Genomic DNA, 23,541 nt, shown 5'->3' on the forward strand with positions numbered 1-23,541 from the left:
AAAGCCTAAACAATCCTAACCCAGCAGGGTTTTTAGCGACAGACAGCTTAGCCACACCCTCTGCCCACACCAGGCAGAGAACTCCGTCTAACATGAATGGGATTCTGGGATAGCAGCAGGGGTTGTAAACGTTGAAAAAAAGTTGTTTTTACGAAAGTGTTTACGAAAACAAACAATTCTGCTTTCTCCAGAATCCCACAGACATCAGACAGATGGAGTTTGGAGGGGGTAGACAGACGAACAGACGAGACAAATGGGAGAAACAGGCACACATGGTGCATTGGGACCCATGCGCAGCAGAGGTCAGATACCTTTAGCGTGCTCTGCAGGATGCGAAGATGATGCACTTTTTCATTTAGCTGCGGATCGTTGCAACGCCGGATGAAAAGGTGTTTGTACTCCAGACGGGTTGAAAGGCGATGCTCACCAATGGGCGACAGACTGGCACGCTCCAGCGCCCGATACAAATCACCAAGCGAATCCGGCTGCCCGTGGCACTCCTGCTCCCCGCCATTGTTGGGGGCGCCACAGAAAGCCAAAGTTAAAGAGGAATGGCTCCACAAACAGACCACGTTATTCATAGACATTATATACGTAGACGCCTCATGACGTGCTGGAATGTAATCTAGCATCGCCGCCATATTTGTTGGGTCTCTTTACTCTACGCTAGCAACAATCTATATCAACAGAGAGCGAGCAACTATGCTCGTATTTTGTGCAGCTTACGGTTGCAATAACTGGCACATTATTGATACCAGGTCGCATGGGATTACCTTTCACAAGTAAGATTGAACAATAATTTTGGTTATATAATATTATGTCGTAACTAACGTTACTTACGTGTAACGCTCAAACTAATTTTGCCAAGTGAGAGATATCCTCAGGGAAACATATTGTGTTGAACCAAAGACAACATTTTTGTAAATAAAACCTAAACCCGCCCCAAACCCCAACTCTAACCAAACCCTAAAATCTGAGGGACATGATAAGTTAAAGTGTAAACTTATTCTTGAAATCTGATTGGTTGATTGAAATGTTGTCCCAGGGTCAATATACGGACTACGGGCACATCCGGGAACTTGACTGTAAATTTCGTCATCGCCCCTTTTTGGGGGAAAAATAAACCAGACCTTCCATTGACTTCCATTCAAAATAGCGGAACAAAGCAACGTTTTAACACAACCGGCAGGCGTAAATAACTTATGAAATCACTCCGATTAAACATGTTGAGTAATTATCTGTCCACCCTGTCTGCCATAGAGCGCGAAAGATACATTAACATATTTGATTTGGTCAATATAAAAACATGTCCCTTTCATTCTCCCAGCGTCAAATTTGTGTAACGCTATGATTGGTGGAAAATCACTAAGGCTAGTTGTAAGGCTGGACGCTAAAGTGCACTCAGTACTCTAAATATAAAGACATAATATATAAATACGAAGTAACTTTCAAATACGAAGCAAAATCATTCACTTGCTTCCCTGTTGTGAGAATGAAAGGGACATGTTTTTATATTGACCAAATTAAATGTGTTAATGTATCTTTCGCGCTCTATGGCAGGCAGGGTGCACAGATAATTACTCAACATGTTTAATCTGAGTGATTTCTTAAGTTATTTACGCCTGCCGGCTGTGTACGAGCGTTGCTTTGTTCCGCTATTTTGAATGAAAGTCAATGGAAGGTCTGGTTTATTTCCCCCAAAAGTGGGCGTAAACCTGTTCAGATACATTCTATGACGTTGCGCCGGTTGTGCGTATAATATCAACGACTTGGCAAAATCAGGAGAGCCGTAATGCAACCATGTGAAAATTCAGTAAAAATTTGAGGAATTATGATTATTGGAGTTGGGGATACCAGTAGAAAATAAATGCAAGGGGCGCATTGGGGATCCATTCAAGATGGCGGCTGTGCTGATACGTCACCTCCAATAGGCAGCGTCAGTCTATGAGGCGTCTACGTATATAATGTCTATATATATGACGTTATTGGGTGGGATTACACAAACAAACAGACATGTCGAAATATTGTCCAGTTTAGCATCCTTTGGTAGTTATTTGGAGCGAAATGTCCAGCTTATTCGTTCTGTTATATAGTCTGGGATTGGAAGAGGATGGAGAATAGAAATTACGAGACCTGAATGAGAAGTGTCTTTTTTAGCCTGGCACAGATTAATGTATAATCAAGGCTCAAATTTATGTAAATGTGGGAAAATTGTCTCTGCATCTGTGTCATTGGCTACAGCAAGTGTTATTTTCCTTTTTCTCTATGTGCACTGATAAAGTATACACATAGGCTATTCCCCACAAGCAAAATTTCAGTTTAGACTATATAGTTTAGCATAATATAAACATTTTGTCATTATGTCCAAGCCTTTATGAATTCGTTACGAAATACAAGCGAGGATAGCCTAAAGCATAATGTTGTCATTGACAGCCACAGTCCTATTTAACTTCATGCAAAAAATATGTTAAATAAACTATGACATAATTATTGTTTTTGGGTGAACTAACACTTAAAGGTGGAAGCTGTGTTTAGATGGACCATTTTGGTCCTGCAGCAATCAATATCATACTGTCTAATGGTAAATGTTTTTTTATTTTGTTGGCTGGTCAGTCAGCTAATGTGTTTCTTAATGCAAAGACTATCATGTTGTGGCATATGCATGGCCACTGTTATAACAACCACGAGAGGGCAGCAGTCCCACACAGCGCTCCACAGTATAAGTTGCAAATGCAGGATAGTGTAGACCGTATGTTGCATTTACTGTAGCAAGGGAATGAAGTCTTCATAAATATTGAATAATGAGGTCAAAACATGGTCTTGATGGAAATCATTTTAGTACAAAAAAGTCATTAAATCATTATCCATTTTCAGACACTATCCATTTATTCACTAAAGGCTCCAAGGACAGGCAATCTGGAACAGGTGATTTATTATGCATATGTCTTTATATTCTTTTTTTGGACTGTATATTGATAGTCATATGTGACAGGAATTACTGGAAGAGGAATGGGCCGGGGGAAATAATCCAATCTAAATGCCGCTGTAAAAAAACTGTTTACTTCACCAGGCTTGAGACCACCAAGACAAGACTGTATGGTCCATTTTTTGCATTACTTGTTTATACCTAAGTGTGGGTGTCTCATGCTTGGAAACCATTGCTGTCAGTTGTGCATTCGTTGCATGTGTGCAATATTTCAAAACGCATTAGCAATAGGAATACTGCACAACTGGAGTAAATGAGAAAAGTTCAAAAGCTCTTTTGTAACTCATTAAATGTCACATTTCTTCCTAGAACGCTGCAGAACTCATTCAGTAACCGGCCTTTTCTACGGTTGCTGGGAAACATGCCATCGAGAGTCACGATCAATAGGCCAACCTCCATTTCTCTTCAGTATGTGTTACAGCTCGCATGTGGATGACTAACAGATGCCCCCGACTCCTCCGGAGAGAGATAGAGACAGCGCCATAAAGAAGACATGGATAAGAGAGATACTCATTAAAAGCCACCCGGATTATATATAGACCGCTCGGTCTGAGATGACGAAAGGACATAAAGGGGAATATCAGAAAAGCCAGATACTGTAGATGTGGGCCGTGGGAGAAGGTGCTGATGGAAAATGAGACAGGCAGATCGGTGGTCCGATAGGGGACAGGGGCAGTGCGAAGGGGAATATAGACATGCGATAAGGGAAGAGATGATGGTAAGCTGTGAGGTGATAACATTGGGCCGTGATGAACTGTAATATGATAAAGAGGCTAGTAAGCCAGCAGCAAATGGACGACTTCCTGTGGGGTTATAGTGTCTAACCGGACACCAGGCCAAACAGCAAAAGTGTCCGAATGAATAGCCTATTTAGATAAGTGACTGTACGGCATTACTGCTCATTCACTGGTTATTAGCCAAAAGGTTGTGCAGTCCAGTGGTTTCACCACGGGGAAAGGTAAAGCACAAAAAACAGTAAAGACGCCCTGTAGCCAATAATTTTAACTTATCTTTGATCGTCAAAATGGCATGCATAACAATAAAACGTTTTCTCCTGTAAAAATGATTAAACAGGCTTTTAAACAGTTTAAACGTAACACCCTTGCTTCATTAAGCACATGTGGAATATGCTAATTAGACCACTCCTTCATTCAATCACACCAAATAAGACTACCTGATACACTAAGAAGGCATGTACACCAAAGCGTTTAAAGAGCACCAATTATGCGATTCACGATTTGACATTTCCTTTGTTGTGTAAGTTCCTTTGGTGTATTAGTACATATGCAAAAGGTACAAACCCCAAAGTAAATGATGACGCGAGTTATCGTCTCCAACGTAAATCTCTTTTCTTGGACTACAACAAAAGCATGGATTGTAGGCAACAGTTTACTTCCTGGGATTGGTGACGTAGACAAAACCGACATTATCATAATTCCTATCGCTTCGGACTGTTACCGAATCTTTCAAACATGATAAGGAGCGTCACGTTTTCAGCTGACGTCAGAGGTATTCAGGCCAATCACAACGTAAAAATTAGCTGGCCAACCAGGGACACTGAGCTTTTCAAATCTATGAGTTTTGTACAAAATAAGTGCGTTTCAGGAAGAGAGTGAAATCTGAAGCTCCAAAAATGTATGGTATGTGGAAAATAATGTGTTTTTGTACCATAAACTACGCAAACACATTGTATTATATCCAATACACAAATAACGTTGTTTTTTAGCAATGAAATAGGTGCACTTTAAATGTAGCTGAAAATGCCAGGCGGACACCGTCTGTGGGTGCTGCCAGCGTTTTTCAGCTAAGCACTTTGGTTGCTATGGTACTTCTGCTTTGTTTATCAGTTATTGAACAATGCGCCGGTTAGATTGTTGTGATATATGTTCCACCCCTCCTCCACTGTGATTGGACGGCCGCGCGAGAAGTGATATTGATGCGCCAGCTGCTGCCATTTTTGAAAAGCATGGCGCTTCCATTGGAAACATTTAAAAACATTTAAAAACATACGCCAGCCGCCGGCGTAAACACTTCAAGTTCAAGGAGAAAATATTTAGCAATATTAAGCAAATATTTAGTAGATTTTTTACGTTGCTAAGGGTGGTGGGCATACACAAAATCATTGGGTACAGTGGTCATAGCTGTGTTTTATCATAAAATAAATCAGAATCAAGGACTGGAACTAACCATTTTATAATAATTGATAAAAAAATCTAAAATTTTAGAAGGATCTCTTGAGAGAAATGCAATATAATCTACTGTACATAACTAAATTATCAGTGGTGTATAAAGAAAGAAGCGTGCAAGTCGCGCATCCGCTGGTCATTAAGCTAGTGAGTATTTTTTGCCGCTTATTGGCCCTATATACACATATGCATCAAAACCCCGCCTTTGCAAGTATCCTGATAAATATGGCCATTTAGGTCTTAAGAGAAAGTAAACCGCTTAAAGACAAAACGCATGTGTAACAGTAGCTGTGTCCCAATTCAAGGGCTGCGACCTTCTAAGCATTAGACCTTGAAAGGTGAGCACTCTGTCTTTCAAGGTGGCCTCAGAAGTTCGTGAAGAGAAGAGAACTGAAATGAGACGGTCTAACCTTCGGAGGACCCATAATTGCCATCACCTGCTGCACGCGCCAACCGCGCCTGTCAGCAGGACACAGCGGAGATGTTTCTGACTTATTACAATAAATATGGAATCAGAAAAATATCAATTTATTAAAAAAAAAATATGACACGTTGATGTAGATTAAACTATCAACAGTATATCAAATTAATCAACCTTAGAAATATACGCAGCATAAACAGAATAATATAAAAAAAACAACTTATAATACTAAAACAGTGACAAGAAAAAAAGGTTTTCTGATAAATACATACTTTTATTTAAAGGTATAGCGGAAGATTTCCGTTTTCCGGGTGGATCATCAAGACTATTGGTCATCCCAGATGTCAATCATTCTCATTATATGTTGACGTATAACCGTCGTACGTGCTCGCCTCTTCGCTTGCTGCACATGCGCACTTTCACGTGTATGTGTGTTGTGCTACGGTTTCAACCATTCATTGAAGCTCGCGTTCTCGCTGTGTCTTTTTTTTTCAAAATGTCTGAGGGTCGCAAGAGAAAAAGTGTCTACGAATTGTATGACAAGAAGAGAAAGGACTATAAAGAAAGAAACAAGACCAGAATGTTTATGGGAGACTATTTCACACGCTGGCGTGAGCTAAAAGGACAGGTTGGGCTTCCCACGCGAAGTTTCTACTGGAAAGGTACATTTTGTCATGCTATTTGGAGAAATCCATTTAAAATCACTGCTAGTAAAAGTTGATGTAAGCTATGATTAGCGATGCTAGCCCTGGCACAAGTCACGAACCGCACAGACACGGTAAACATGCCGACAGAAACTTGTATACAGAGCGAAGAGAAGAGCTTCTGCATGCTCTCTCTCTGTCTCGTGCACGCGTTTAACAGGCGTTCCCTCTCGGGAGTATTGCGTGTGCATTTTTTTTTAAATATCGAGGGGCGGTTCTTTTAAATAATTCGGGAAAATCTTCCTCTATACCTTTAATAAAGGTTTTTTTTAATTTTTTTTTATTGCTTATTTTAGAATATTCAGCCATTATACAGTCGTTGCAGGCGCGCACCTTTTAATAATTTTTTGTTGCAAATAAAACCCTCATAGTCCATAACTACTGTAGATTTAACTTTGTTTAATATAAACATTTAGTTAAATCATCAAACATCTGTATAACTTGTCAGTGACTTGCTTGACTCAAGCTACGACTTGACTTGAATTGCTTGACATAAAGCAGTGACTTGACTTGACTCTCACAAAAAATGACTCAGACTTGCTTGAGACTTGAAGGTTAAGACTTGAGACTTACTTGTGACTTGCACATGTGTAACTTACTCCTACCTCTGCTATGCTGTCTCAGACTATGATTTGTTTGTCCTGTGGCTACAACCATATGCATTTTGAAATTGATGGGTGAGCTGTTGGTTGCAATTCGCAATCTCACTGCTAGATGCCGCTAAAAAACCCATACTGTACCTTTAACGGTGCCCAGCGTTAGGTCAAAAAGGGACAAGCCTAGTCCAATGTGTTGTAATTTAATCTATGTTGGGATGTTTCAAACCAAAATGCTGGGTTGTTTTAACTCATTGTTGTGTCAAAAATAAACATTTTCTGGGTTAATTAAACCCAGCTTTGCTTTTTAAGAGTGCATGCTTTATGATTTCATAATATCAGGTTGCAGCAAACATAATTCGTCTTGCGTGCCATAAAAATGTAACTTTAATAGTATCGCCTTTCATAGAAACCTAAACTAAAAATTACCTAAATGAAAAGATACTTAATTAAAAATAGCCATTGTCCTTGTAAATCAAAACCAAGGAAAAGTGGGTCAGGAGCTTGTGACAACCGACCACTGCTGCAGGTTTACAGCATGCAGCTATTTCTGGAAAAAGATGCCTGCATGTGTCCGTGTGTGTTTGTGTGTGTGTGTGAATGTGAATGTAAAAAAGACGAGTGGACAGCCCTCAGCAGGGAACTTCACAGCATAGCTAAAAAATACTGCAACAGTCTCTGTTTATGCTTTCTGCTGCATGATCACACATTCAAGCTGGGAATAACATAAGAAAAAGACTCACATGGTAGGAAAACACAGGAAGAGATACGGACAGAGAAAAAGACTGCACGGCTTAAATCCGTGCACACGGCCTTTTATAAGCGCATCGCTCTTAACAATGTAATATTGAGACATTCAAATTCACACAGGCATTAAAATAACTCTGCTGTGCCTACACTTTTATAATGAGGTATGTTATTAAAATCTAATGGAACGCAGCGGACTGATCTGAGATCATCTAGTCCATAGAACTGTTTATAGTCAGGTACGGCTGAACACATTGAAAATTAATGGTTAGATTCAGTATTTTCACAAAAGCCTGGTCATATTTCATCTCCTGTTTGTACTTTCATTATTCAATACAGTTTTATACCAAAATATATGGGCCAAAACACAATACTGATCTAGGCCTGTTAGTAACATGGACAATGAATCAGTATCACAGACTGCAAGCTAAATCTTTTATTTTTTTGAACGAGTTTGACCATGTGAAAGATCAGCTTCACATATTTCGGGCATGTGATTTTGCATCAGTATTGAGCTTTGACCCATAAAAAAAAGTTTTTGATGTGTACCCACCATTGTTGATGCAGTGACTACGGCTGAGCTCCCTGCGATTGGGGTCCCGCTGGTCCGCCATGCTGGCGGATGGCGTGAGGAGGGCATGCAGGCCGCTATCTCGCGGCAGGGTGAAGCTGCGGGGTTTCCCGACCACGGCGTGGGGGTCTCTGAGCCTCTCCCCCTCAACCATGGGGAAGGGGCCATAATGATCCTGCATCAACGTGCGCTGGGCAGGCAGGGTGGACTGCCGACGATATTCTGGAGACAGACCCGCCCCCGGTTCACAAAAGACAGCGTCCTCTAGAGGAAGGGTCTGTAGGTAGTGAAGGCCAGAACTGGTCAAGGGGGTTTCAATCAGGTCCTGCCACGAACGCCGCTGGCTTGTGGACTTTCGAGCGGGCGAACCCCCTCCGCTGCTGCTGCCCCCTTGAGGTTCAGAGCGGTATTCTTCGTGAGAAGATCGGGATTGGGAGGTTTCAGTGGATGAGAGGCGACCGTGCTTCGGTTCCAGGTAAGGACTGGCACAGCTGACCTGATTCTTGGTGAGACGGAAACAAAGAGAGACGGCAACATTAGGATCTGTCTAAGTCTGCTTTTACACAGATTAAAAATTCACCTTCAGGCAAAGGCAAAAAAGTGTGTTAATGAACTCATAGAGTAGACCGGGTGCCTGAATACGCTCTATCTTTTGAGACAAGCAGATGAATAATGAACAAGAGAGAGATCTGGTTACTGCGAAAAGTGCCGAATATAGAAAAATAAAAGGATGGGGACAGATGAGTGGAGGGAGAACCTGGAGCTGTGTGGGATAGTTAGCGTGAAACTAGGCTTTGAATATGGGCCACCTGCTGTTTCTACTTTTATCAAACTGCAATGTTTCACTTTTAATATTGCATTGTGTATCATAGTTTTATTGTAATGGCTGTGCACAGACAAACAGGCCGATAGAGAGCGAGAGACCTAGAGAGAGACAAAGAGAGAGAGTCTTTTTCGGGGATACTTTTAAGTAATCTTGTAAAAAAACAAGCAGACAACTCTGGAGGTCTTACGGTTAACAATGCCAAAGTCCCCTAATTTGTTTTTCTGTAGGAACAATGTGTCTGTGTGTGCATGTGTGGAGGAGGAGGGACCGGCGGAAGGGAAAAAAACTAAGTGTTTAATTCATGCGTCTGTGTTTGCTCTTAAATAAAAGCTTTGCTGCTGTGTTTGGCCTCTGGCTGACCGGACACCAAAGAACACAACATGGTCACACTCTTATACATACATTTAGAAACACACATCTTCTAGATCCCACAGTTAGATATGAATTAGCTTTTTTCATTCTCACAGGCTTAAAAATTGCTCAGAATCCACGCCTGCTGTTTGCATTTTCCTCACTATTAAACTTTGAAAGTGAGACATTTTTACTAAAAAGTACATCAGAATGCAATTTGATATCCGACTCCCACCTCGGGGTTTGTGAAGAAAACTATAAATTCCCTGACTACAGTTGAAGTTGAACTTACGTAATACATGAAAATCAGCATGAAGGGAGTATAACAGTTTTTCTGCATTTCTTTGTTAATGTTGGTTAAAGGAACACTCCACTTCTTTTGAAAATAGGCACATTTTCCAGCTCCCCAAGAGTTAAATATCTGAGTTTTACCGTTTTGGAATCCATTCAGCTGATCTCCAGGTTGTAACGTTTTAGCAACTCAGAAAGTTTATTAAAACGGTTTCCCATCATCAAAATGTCTGGTTGTGTCGTTTGGTTGCACTAATATAATATACTAATATACGTTTATATTAGGGCTGGGTATCGATTCAGATGTTCCAGATCGATTCGATTTCGATTCACAAGCTATCGATTCGATTTCTATTTCCGATTCCAGTTCTCAGGTTGGTTTTTATACTCGATTCTCGATTCAACTCAATGAACATAGATTTAATACAAATACTATATTAATAAAAAAGAACAGTTAACAGCAGTTTACAAGTGGGTATTTAATAAAAAGAAATTAAAAGCCACAACACCATCGTCGTTGTCTTGCCTGAGAAATCTAAAATGCTTCCATACCTCTTTTTATGTGAAAGTGGCATCAACGTCGATGAAGCACCTGAATGAATGAATGACAGGCTCGCTTCTCGCATTTTGGTAACATCGCGCAAGGCGACATCTAGTGAAGAATACTACTAATTAGATTAACGTTAATCTTACGTTCAATGTTTGCGGAAATAAATATGAAAGAAAAAATTTTGATTCTCTCTTTGAGAATCGATTTTGAATCGACCACGTAAAATAAAACGATTAATCGAAAAATCCACTTTTTTTGCCCAGCCCTAGTATATATGTATCTGGCAACTTTATTTTTGGCCATCTGCTAACATCTTCTATCCACTCCACTATAGTACACGGATCTGGTAGCTGTGTTGAAAAAGTTGATAAAGTCAACTTTATAAAATAACTTTCTCTGTCTGTGTTGCTTCACTGCGGATTCTTGCCATACTTCCGTTGCCTAAATGCGTGCGCATACACTGCCACGTCATCATTGTGTACAAACAGTAAAAGGGTCTATGGTGGAATATCAATTAGTGCAATCGTAAACGCATCAACCAGACATTTTGATGCTGTGAAACCGTTTTGATAAACTTTCTGAGTTGCTAACCACTGGGGAGCAACACCACTTCTGTTGCCAAAATGCGCGAGCAATTATTTGATCACGTGGGTCTATATGTTCTTAAAAGAAATTTATATTTAATTTTTGTGTAATATTAAACTGTATGATTTGCAGCATCCGGGTTACCGTTTGCTATAAGTTTTGAGTGGTTGTTATCTAGGAATGACAAACCTGCAAATATCGCAACTGGCCAATCAGAATGAAGCATTCCACGAGGCGTGTACAGTAATAACTAACGTTAACAAATACAACCTTGCCACAATATTATTATTATTATTATTCATGCATAATTAATTTCCAGTTAAAATCTAATTTCATGTTACAGTTACATAGCATTTTTTTGTATTACTATAATAGAACTGTCATGAAAATACTGTCACAACAATAAGGGCCGTCAATAGATTAGTATGTAGCTAAAATTAAAAAATCACATATCAACATTTGCTAAGAAAGTCCCCATAAGGGAAAACTCTAAGATTATTTACATTATGCATTAGTATTGTGGATGAACAAACAAATATTTCAAAAGGAAAGAGAGATGAGGTGGAGGATTCAACCTCGCACACATCTCCAGTGGGCTTCACTCAACATGAAAAAGTGGTCTGACTCATTTGGGCACGTACACACTTGTGACGTGCTGAGGGCAGGTCTAAAGAACGGCACTGTAAAACAGCTCTTTTACCAATGCTAAATGTCAAGTATAAAGTCGTGCTATTGTGTGGGATTACACAATGAGAGGGAGCTGTGTGTGTTTGTGTGTGCTGGAGAAGTAGTTAGCATGATGACTCACTGAGGGTGGTCGAGGGTATGTGTCATAAGGGGGCGGCGGGCTGTCTTGCTTGGGCGTTGAGGGCGTTTCATTGTCTTCGTGTTCACTTTCACTCCAGTAGTCTGCAGGAAGAGAGAGAGAGATGTAGAAGAGAGTAAAATAAAGAGAGAGAGAGATGCATTCAGGGAGTCATTAGCTTGTTGTGAAACATGTCCATGAGGTAAACAATAATTACATTAAAGCCTCAGAGATCACATGGGGCAGAAAGATACAGGTTTTCCCATGAGGGGATGGTTGGATCTCGGCCAATGAACACACACACAAACTCTAGTATTAAGTATTTGAGGGAACCGTGTAACAACTGGAATTTGTGAAATAAAATGAAATTAAGATGGGCCTGGAGCACTTTGCAGTCACAAAGCACATCGTAAGATAAATGCACTGGTGCACTGGACGAAATGAGACACTTGGAAATATGCACACGCAAGCCAAAACTCTTGAGAGGAGCACTGAATCTATTTAAGTGTCGCCCAGAGGCTGACCCGAACTATAATGCATGACTGTCTATTGCATCATTCATAAAGCAACCATCTTGAATTTTTGTATGCTATCGCATCTCACCTCCATCATCTCAGTTGCATGATGCTGCAATAATAGAGTCATAGAGAGTCAGAGTAGCTTTATTGTCATTTATCTTGAGCATGGTGAAACGCAATACTACACAAGACAAATCAGGACACAGACTTAACTATAAAATTTTATCTTAAATAGACTTAAATAAAAAAAAGTTGAATAAAGCTATGAAATTAACGAAGACCTAACATGCTCTCTATTGGCACAGCATTGGACTTAAGACACAACATAGCGAGTCATTTATTTAACACAAACAATGACTAGTCGTCTGCTTTTCTGCGCAACCAGTAAAAACAGGTAGACGCACGAGTATGAACACAAGCAGGCAGACAATGTAAATGGAAGTGACAGAAGGGATCCAGACAGCGAAAGATAAAGCGATTATCTCAGCGTGGTTGGGGAGGAGCATGCAAGCATGTGCGGCCAAGGTTCACACTCATCATCTAAGTGAAACCGCAGCTACTGAATCAGACACAATCTCTGTCCTCATCTCTCCCCCGGGCTTTTAATTTGTCTCTGTGGGTATTATAAGCAGTAATGATGCTTGTCTACAAAGTTAGTGTTTGTTGATGTTTCTGTATTATCATTCTCTGGTTGGTAGAGTCAGTATAGAGCGCCTGATACTTTGCAAAGGTCAAAGAAATGTAGATGAGGTGGAGTCGGAGGGAATCAGGAAAACGAGAGAAACGCTTCCTGGACCCTTTGGAAAGACTTAATAAGAATTGCGAGCAGAAACTCATCTGTCAAAATAACTGTCCCACAAAATATCACTTTGTTCGCTCTGCTTTTGTCTCTCTGTATTTGTCCTACATTCATGTGCTGTCGTAGGACATATACCTCCCCAAAAAGATTTGGGAAAATATGTTTGAACTTTCAGAGAATTTAACGTTTTCATCCACAGTTTTATTAGTCTTTATTAGTGTTTTAGCAAAAATAAAATGATTTTTGGTGACAAATTTTATATTGATACATATTTTTGGAAAATGCTGTGAAATTTTTCTAAAACTCAACAATACACCATAGGCAAATTTACTACCCTTTCGAGTTGTTTGTGGATGAAAACATCAGTGGCGGCTCATGACTGCTCATCCGAGGGGCGCAAATTCAACATAAGTGTTCGGAGTGTCAAGTGTGTTGCTTGTGTTTTCAAAATATGTGTTTGTTGCATCATGTGAACCATGTGCATCACATGATTTGTCAAAATAAGTGCCCGCTGCACACGCGTCAAAACCGTTAATGATAAAAGAGACGCTCACATTCACAAAATACACTCAAGTCACTTAACAGTAAACTCTGATTACGCATGAGATTATGCGAGTATCTGGCAAACACGAGCGTCTCTTTTATCATAAACCCTTTAGATGCGTCTGCAACAGGTACTTATTTTGACAAGACACGTGATGCACACAGGTTTACTCGAAGCGGCGAACACATATTTTTTAATTATGAACCACACACATGACGGGCTATATACATGTTGTGACGAACTTCGCATCGTGCGCCCTCGAAAAAAGAAGTCACCGGCACCACTGGAAAACATCCAGTTAATTACACTGCTGTAAAAATGTATCAGGATTTTAACTCTTTAATTGTCAAGTTCATTAGTGATGTCACTGATTTTGGGGAAAACACACAAAATCACTGATTTTGAATATAAAAAGTGATATTAAAAGAAATATTAAATCTGATGCTGCACAAAAACTACTAATGTATCAAAGCCAATGTTTTCAGTAGTTTTTGACATGCCCAAAACTGATAAAAGGAAAAAAAACTCCCCAATCACTTTTTATATTGAAAATGTGTTTTTCTACCAAACCAGTGACATAATTTACGAACTTGGCAATTAAAGAGTTAAAATCCTGTAATTTTTGTAAAAATATTGTTGTTTGGATCAGTACTGAGGTTGATTAAAAGATTTATGAAAAATAATATTCATACATTTTACATACATTCAACATACATTTTTACAGACATTTAATTTGTTTTCATCTACGAACAACCCAAAAGAGTATGAATTTGAACAATGCACAAAGTTAAAAACCCAAAAGAAATGAAAATAACATATAAAATCTCTAATACTTTTTCTCTTAAAGGAATAGTTTACCCCAAAAAAATCATCATTTACTTAACCCCATGTTGTTACAAACCTGTACAAACTTCCCTGCTCTGACGAACACAAAGAAAGATATTTTGAGGGATGTTTTTAACCAAACCGATCAGAAGCCCAACTGACATCCATAGTAGGAAAAAAAATACTATTGACAGGGTTCAAATGTCAAATTCCCTGACTTTCAATGACAAAAAATTTCCATGACCTATGTCCGGGATGCTGTAAGCTTGGATAATGTTGTGCACACCGTGAGTTTATAAAAATGTAGCTTAAATGTGTGAAATTAATAAACAGTGCCAATAAACTGCTGTTTAAATTGTAGTCAGTGGAGCCTTGGACCTGGAATTGGTATTCCTTTTATCAGTTAACAAGCTGATTACATTTTGATAAATGGACAGTGTTGGGGTAGCGCATTACAAGTAACGCGCATTACGTAATAATATTACTTTTCTGAAGTAACAAGTAACGCATTACTTTATAAATGTACACATTAATATTTGAGTTACTTTTTAAAAAAAAGAAATGCGAGTTACTTTTCAGTTGAATTCATTTAATTTAAAAAAATATAATGAACTGAATTAAACTGAACATATTAACGTAGAAGTGCGCACTCTTTGCGCCTGAATAGGAACAGTTTGAGTCAGAAACGGAGATGGCAGGCCAGAGCTTGACATTTTTGCGATCATAAAAAACACCTGCAAGGCCTGAAAGAGATTAAGTCTCAGCCAAGTAACAAAAAGTAACGCAAAAGTAACTTAAAAGTAATGTAAGCATTACTTTTCATGATAAGTAACTAAGTAATGCAATTAGTTACTTTTTTGGGAGTAACTTAATATTGTAATGCATTACTTTTAAAAGTAACTTTCCCCAACACTGTAAATGGAAACTAAAATTTAAAGCAATAAACAAAAATCCCTGATATTCCATGCCTTGGACATAAAATATAAAATTTCTGCATTTTCAATGTCTGAAAAAGATCTTTCAAAATATTTCCACAATATTTCAGAAATTCCATGACCTGTGAGAACCCTGTATTGAAGTCAACGGGGCTTCTGTTCGGTTTGGTAACAAATATTCCTCAAAATATCTTCCTTTGTGTTCATCAGAACAAAGAAATCTATACAGGTTTGTAACAACATAAGAGTGAGCAAATGATGACAGAATTATCATTGTTATGTGAACTATCCCTTTAAAGACCAACACAATTGGTCAAATTTGCTTGAAATCTTAAGAAAAAGCCCCAAAAGATCTCAATAATATCATGACATGTCTGAACTTTTGTTTGCCACTTCTACAATTTGTTGCACCGCCCATCTTACCTTTATCCTGACGGATCCTCTCTCTCTCCGCATAGCCGGCAGCTGCCATATTGAGACGACTCAACCATCTGTTCATATCGTCCACGCCGTCGGCGGCAAAGTAAAAGCTCTTGATTTTAGGATGGCAAGCTTTAAATGCGCTAGGGAGGAAGCACAGATACAGTAAGAATTGCCATGGGCATCGCAAACCGAACACATACCCAAACAGTTTTCGTAAAGATACTCACTATTTCTTGCGACATTCGCTAGCTCTGTCGATCTTAAACTCTGGCAGGCTAACAAACCCTTCGGCCTTCTCGTCCTTAAAGGACCGAGAGAAAAAATGAGAATGTCAGAACGAGTTACCGCACTATAGACACAACTATAATGTCATTACGCCCTCATTAGGAGCTACACCTCCTTATTCCCTTTCTCCATTTTCATTATTCTTCATGGTATTAAATTGAAGCGGGACAGCTAAAGCCCATTGAAGAAAAGTTCGCATAAATAAATGAAAAGCATAAATTGTTGTGGCTCTCTGTAAGCCTGCCTGTGTTTACAAAACCCACACAGTAGAAGATCATCAATTTTACTACAGCCAGACTTTGTTGCAGGAGTCTCACTGGACCAAAACCGGGCCAAAGGAACCCCTCCCTCTCCTTCCTATGTACCCCCAGAACAGCAGTTGTTTCCAGCGCCCGGGCCATGATAAAAAGGAGAGGACACGGAGGGTAATTAATCAAAAGCGAGGGAGAGCGAGAATAAACGAGAGCAGAGGAAAAGAGGAACGTTTGTTCTGCAAACTTCCTTATCTTCATTACAGCCACACTGTGTTTTTTTTTGGGGGGGGGGGTGTAGATGGGCATTAATCTTGTTCCACACAAGAGGGTAAAGCCTGCACCAATTAAAGTCTCATTCCCAGATCAATACAATTTCTGCTGCGCTGGTAGATACAAGAAACAACAGAGATAACTGTATTGGCCAAACACACACACTCACCTCCTCATTCATGTACCAGTATAAGCAGGTGTCCTTCAAAACAAACCAGTACTTCTTCCATTTCTGAGAGAAATAGCTCTTTGCATCCTTCTTCTTCCACAGCCAGCCCTCACAATCTCCACGGCCCAGGTCTTTACAGGAGATTCGTCTTTTACTGATGGAAGACAGTGGACCTGCTGGGACCAAATAAGAAGACATAATGTATTACTAACTGAGGAGATCAAATGTAAAACCCTCTAAGGAGCCAATCACACCAAACACGTGCGGCGCAGCTTTTTATATTGCTAGGCAACCACCAAGGCAGCTAATTTGTCAATCAAATATTAAAGCGTGAACGCCCTTTTGCTGTTAGCTGTCAGATTATCAGAAACTTTAAAAAGAGAACGCTTGTTCTGACCTTGATCGAGGGTGAAAGGTGCACAAACACGCAGGAGACAGTGAAGCCCTTTTCACACAGATATTCCGTAAGATACACGGGACAGGCATCCTGGAATTTTCCGGGACCGTTTGATATTTTATTCATTCACACTGACATGATTACCCGGTCCCGGAAAGACACGTGACCTGTTGAAAGTCCCGCCCTCTCTTCTACGCAGCGTCTGAAGTTTGCATATTATTTATTATTTCTCTCTCCAGAAACAACTCGCGTGCATTTTTGTTTATAAGACTACAAAGGAGCGCGTGAACGCACAGTTCTATTCTGGTAAATTATCTCAGCTTCAGAGTGGATATTTGACAAGCTCCCTGATTTCTGCTTTGATACAGTTTTCAGACATTTCTCATCGTGATTGTTTATATGCATTTAAAACCCGCATTTTGAGGAGCTGAACGATATATCTTGTTGGGATGACGTGCGGGTATTTTCGTTTATTATAGCTCAAATGAGCACGTGACGTGATATTCTTTTATGCTGCTGAATGATCTCCGTTTCAACGCAATAAATCACAAGCTAATTTACCTGATATCTGCTTCAGTCCAGTTTGCTGACATTTCTCGTCGTGAATGTTGTAAATCCCTTATTTTAAAGAGTTGAACCAACTTCGTGTTGCCATGACACGCGCGTCCTCACTACGGCACGTGCGTCATTGTTTATGCGTCTCATTTATAATTTCCTGATAACTGCTTTAATCTAGTTTGCAACATTTCTCGTGGTGAATGTTTATATGCATGTTATCTCTCGTTGTAAGGAGCTGAACCATAACTTGTGTTGTGATGATGACGCACGCGTCCTCACTTCGACACGCCCATTACGGTATTCGTCCGGCTTCTTGTTCACACAGAGGGTTACCCGCGTATCTTACTAGGTCCTCTTTCCGGCAACGATCCCAGAAGATTAACGGAACGAGTTTTTGTTCACACAGACGCTTGTCTGGCAATTTTACGGGGGACCAGAGGTCTGTGTGAATGGGGTTTGAGTGACTGCAGTCCGGTTGTTCCAAGCAACTGTAAACTTCCGTCACCACAACGGAAAGCCCGCCTCTCCCCTCATTCGATTGGACAATGGAAAGACGCGCAAATGACGTTAGACGCTTTTCTGCTCTCAGCGCTCTTTCAAAAGAGTGTGCCTGCAACTGCCATAAATGCGTTCGGTGTGATCGGTCCTTACGTTTGTCTAACATGTTTTCTTGTCAATTCAAATTTTTATTGGGTTCTTATGTTTAGTTTAGGTAATTTCATGAGAATGACCATGATAAGGTTAAATGAAATGCCTTATTTACACCAATCTCACTTTAGTTATTTCATTGGTATTTAACAAATTTGACTCTCTTTTGCTGCAAAACCCTCTAAGTACATACAAAAAGTCTCCAGTCACTCTTCACTGTGCTTTCTGAATAAAAGTAAAAGGCTCAAAAATTCAGTCAATATCCTAATATAGTAGGTAAACCTCTTTTAAAAGGTCACGTTCTTCCTGATCCCAGTTTTTAAACTTTAGTAAGTGAGTAATGTTGCTGTAATAGCATAAATTATACCTGCAAAATGATAAAGCTCAAAGTGCACTGCCAGGCGACATATTTTCTTTTACAGAACTCCCCTTTCAAAGCCTACAGCGAACGACCTGTTTGGACTACAAATGACGTCAAAGCAAGAGTGTTTGACTAAACTCCGTACACAGGAATACGTCAGTCGCCTGCTAAGCTAACGGTAAACTAAGCTGCTGTCGAATCACAACACACTGAACCAGCTAATAATCATAACTCGCTACATATTTTTGAAGGAGGGACTTCATAGAACAAGAAAGACATCAGCCTGTTTTGAGGACAGTGAAAACAGCGCTGTAAGTAAATTGTGTGGAAAAATAATGTGAAACATGAACACATGTTATATTGCGCACTGTAAACACAATCGAAGCTTCAAATACACAGAAAGAACGAGATGCACCATGCACTTGGGGACTTTTGCTGTTTAGCAGCTTTTGCATCTGAACTAGGGATGCACGATATATCGGCCGACATATAGTTATCGGCCGATAACTGCTTATTTTTAATATTATCGGTTATCGGTCTGAAATGAAAGCCGATAAATTATGGATTATTTTGGTTTGTTGAACCACTTCACTTGCTCATTGCTGGCCATGTGGAGTATTGATTGGTGCTTTCTGTGACATAGCACGAAGATGACACGTGTTGCGGGCTCAAGAAGAGTATGCTAGTCTAGCGCAAAGACAAGATGTCCGCGGCCTGGGAGTTTTTCATTGTGAAACTAATATGAATATTTATCGCCCTATATATATATATATATATATATATATATATATATATATATATATATATATATATATATATATATATATATATATATATATATATATATATATATCGGTTATCGCCCCCCAAATATAAAGAGTTATCGGTATCGGCCAAAATTTCCATATCGGTGCATCCCTAATCTGAACTTTTCAACTATTATGGAGAGCTGCAGAAAATACAAATTTCTGTAAGCAAAACCCAAAAAGAAAACGCATTTTAGCACTTTAGGTTCTCACGTCCCAATGGGGTTTTTGAATGGACTTACTTTATATTTATATTTTCATATTTTCATAGTCATGTTCTTTGGTAAATATCAACATCAATCACTGTGTGATGCTTTAAGAGAATAATACAGTAGTAGCATAATATACAGTGTTTGGAAAGGATATGCAATAATACAATAAGATTACATTAGGTGCCTCCCAAAAAGTGTCAGAAAGCATTAAAAGCATGAAAAAACTTTTTTTTTCTGTTGTTTTAACTTCCTTTAGTCTTGTAGAAGTTTTAGGTTGAAGTTTTATATTTACTGTGTTTTGCTCCATATAAAGCCATAATATGCAGCCAGCGACAGAATGATGACAATACTACAAAACATAAGGTTAAAGACAGAAGTAATCACCTTTATTCTTTTTCTTGGTCTTGGATAACAAAGAGGATCCCTGGAATGTCTACAAAGAAAACAAAACACATCATCAGAGTTGACAAGAATAACAAAATAGATATTTGCTTCCACAGCTTCTACTGAGATATAACAGAACGTATGCCGCAATGTTAGCTTGTCCGGAACCGAGCACACTTTCATCCATTATACTGTATGACACTTGCATTATATGTGAGCGGTCCCTACACTAATAGGATTTTGTTTCTCTCTCCCTGTCTCCTCCTCGAACCCGAGGACACTGAGAAGCACATACCCAGTTCCTGCTGTTGTGAAGCTCTTTAAAAGGGACATATCAAGAAAATTCAACTTTTTCCATGTTTAAGTGCTATAATTGGGTCCCTAGCGATAGAAAATGTGAAAAAGATCAACCCAGTAACTTAGTTTTGGTAAACCATTCTCTGGAAGCATGTGAAAAAATAGGTCATTAAAATTTGGCTCCCCTTGTGATGTCAGAAGGCGATAATACCGCCCTTTAATCTGCATTATCCAACCACAGCACTGCCATTTAGTGCAGATAATCGCTCATCATTTGCATTTAAAAGGACACACCCAAAAACGGCACATTTTTGCTCACACATAAAAAGTGGCAATGTTAACATGCTATAATAAATTATTTATATGAAATTTTGAACTCAAACTTCACATAAGTACTCGGGGGACACCAAAGATTTATTTGACATCTTAAAAAGTCTTGTGAAATGTCCCCTTTTAACCATCCCATTATTGTGATACCCAGCCGATGATTGTCCACTTCCTTTAAATTTTCATTTACATTTTTAAAACTTTTAATTGACATACATTTTTATATAATATAGTACTCAATATATAGTATATCTTCTATAGGATCAGCTAGGTATAGAGACAGAGCGCAGTGCGTCATAACCTGAGGGGCACGCCCACCGGGGGGGAAGCGGTCCAGCTGTCTCCGTTGGCTTTGTGTTGCGGGAGGCCGCCTCCTTGTCATTTCTGGCTTATAACAAAACACAGAATAATGCCTAAAAGCTGCTGTGTGACAATATGTACAGCTAACAAGCCAAAGAACCAGAAATAAGTTTTTATAAGCTGTCGAGCCATAAAACTCAGCCTTTAAGGAGAATAAAGTGGATCGCCGACTACGTTTCCCCCTAGTGGACGCGGTTTTACTAATATGGGTACTATGAAAAGTTGCCTGTTTCCATTTCTGTGTCTTTAAACGCTCGTTTTTTGAAGTCGACAGCTTATAAAAGCGTATTTGTTTTTTTAGCTTGTTAGATGTACACCTTGTCACACAGCAGCTTTTAGGTATTATTCTGTTTTTAAGTTTAAAATGTAAATAAGTTTTTATAAGCTGTCGACCCCATAAAACGAGCATTTAAAGACACAAAAATGGATACATGCAACTTTTCATAGTACTTAGTAAAACTGCGTCCAATAGGGGGAAACGTAGTCGGCGATCCACTTTATTCTCCTTACAGGCTGGGTTTTACGGCTTGACAGCTTATAAAAACGTATTTCTGGGTTCTTTGGCTTGTTAGCTGTACATATTGTCACACAGCAGCTTTTAGGCATTATTCCGTTTTTTGTTATAAGTCAGAAATGACAAGGAGGCGGCTTCTTGCAATACAAAGTCAATGGAGACGGTTGGATTGCGTTCCCCCCGGTGGGCGTGGTTTTCAAATTTGCATAACTGCGCTCTGTCTCTATGGCTCTCTTTCAAGACTTTTTCCCCACATGGTTTTTCCTCCTAGGAGTTTTTTCAACCACCTGGTAGTCAACTGACTTAACTTATAACTATGTTACATTACGTTACGTTACATATATGTTACATTATTATACTCCGCTCACTATACAGATTAATCTTAGCCGCTGTACTTTGCTACTTTGTTGTCCTATGATTTTTCTGTTTCTCTTGCTTTGGAACAATTAAACAATTGTGAAAAGCGCTATATAAAAATTATAAAAATAATATAAAATATTAAAATGAATTGAATAACTGCCCTAAAAAATACATTAAAAGCAACAATCCTTCTCATTAGAAAACAATCCTTCTCTTCCGAAAGCAATCTAGGTTAAGTGTTTTGCTCAAGGACACATTGGTAAATGGTTCACGACTTGCTCTTTGTGAAGATTGAACAAGCAATCTTTTAATTATCAGCTTAGGGCTCAACCACTACACCATCACACTGTAACATCCATTGCACTGTCATACCTGTTGAAATCAGCCAAAGGGATTTCTTCAGTAACTAGGTGATTAAACTAATGCTTACTGACCAGAATCTAAGAGATTGGTTTGATTAACCAATCAAAGTAACCAACTTTTAAGCTACAGTAATAGCCTGCTGTTAGGCAAACCACAACACCTCGTGCCAAGTGTGCCTTGAAATCAGAGCCTGTGTAGTCCCTGCGGAGCTTTGTGCAGAGTTACTGGCATGTTGATACAGTCTCAAATAAGTCTAGATGTCTGAACAGACTGAAGACCTCACCTTGGTTACAGATGCATAGAAACAACAATAAATACCACCAATGCCCATTCCTACACTGTCGCGGTGAAAAAATGGTCCCTGGCTCACTGGGACGGTACCCTTTTGAAAAGTACACCTTGCATCTAAAGAGGTACACATTGATACACATATCTGTACCTAAATGGTACATATTAGGACCTTTGTAAAGGTTACTGTCCCAGTGACAATTATAGGGACCAGTGTATACCCTAACTTATAGAGCAGGGGTCTCCAACACGTCGCTCGCGATCTTAATTGAAGGTAGCTCGCTCGCGGGTTTATTTATTTATTTATTTTCTGTGGTTATGGCGCATTTGGATGTCTGGTTACAAGCGTCTGTGGTAGTAAAGACTGGGTACGTGTTTGACGTCGCGTTGAGCTGTGTAGACCAGCGTATCGTATGACATCAGTAATTTAACATGTATGATTCAAAAACAAACAGATAAGTCCGCGCACCCGCGCCGGACGATCCGCGCAACGCAGTAAAGCCCGCGCCGCGGCAACCAGACGATCCGCGCAACGCTGTGAAGCACGCGCCGCGGCAACCGGACGATCTCCGCAACGCTGTGAAGCCCGCCCCGTGGCAACCGGACGATCCGCGCACATCTCAAGTCGAGGCACTATGGTTAAAATGGATGCCGTCATTTTCGGATTCATTTTTGATAAAACGAAAATACAGTCGTCGTCACAGGTTCAATGGGTTATCATCTCATATTTAAACATCAAATGTCAAGAGATACCAGAGAGCCATATGTGACATACATGCACATCCCTATTATGAATCCAAAAGCAGTAGGCTAAATACTCTATGTTTGGATCATCTTTCTAAATCTGATCTTTAATAATTGATTTTTTTATTCAAAATGTGGTATTTTTGGACGAATCCTACAAGAGGTGATAAAAAAAGTATAAAGACAACATGAAAGTTTTTTTTGTTGTTGTTGTAGGATGTGTTCTTTCATTTGATGTATCGTATGTTTATGTTTAAAGAAAAGCATTTTCTGGAAGGTAT

The 23,541-nt window shown here is 39.5% G+C and overlaps 1 protein-coding gene across 1 annotated transcript in view; it reads right to left on the reverse strand.

The window, feature by feature from the left end:
* Positions 1-23,541, reverse strand: part of cnksr2a (connector enhancer of kinase suppressor of Ras 2a) — a 111,052-nt gene that overhangs the window by 2,195 nt on the left and 85,316 nt on the right. Inside the window, exons 14-20 of the mRNA XM_073863851.1 lie at positions 20,008-20,056; positions 16,642-16,817; positions 15,891-15,964; positions 15,664-15,803; positions 11,623-11,723; positions 8,193-8,713; positions 312-510 (exon numbers count right to left, since the gene is read on the reverse strand). Coding sequence (XP_073719952.1) covers positions 312-510; positions 8,193-8,713; positions 11,623-11,723; positions 15,664-15,803; positions 15,891-15,964; positions 16,642-16,817; positions 20,008-20,056 — 1,260 coding nt within the window. The remainder of the gene's footprint in view (positions 1-311; positions 511-8,192; positions 8,714-11,622; positions 11,724-15,663; positions 15,804-15,890; positions 15,965-16,641; positions 16,818-20,007; positions 20,057-23,541) is intronic.

This window comes from Misgurnus anguillicaudatus, chromosome 25 (genome assembly GCF_027580225.2).
Source record: "Misgurnus anguillicaudatus chromosome 25, ASM2758022v2, whole genome shotgun sequence".
Lineage (NCBI taxonomy): Eukaryota > Metazoa > Chordata > Actinopteri > Cypriniformes > Cobitidae > Misgurnus > Misgurnus anguillicaudatus.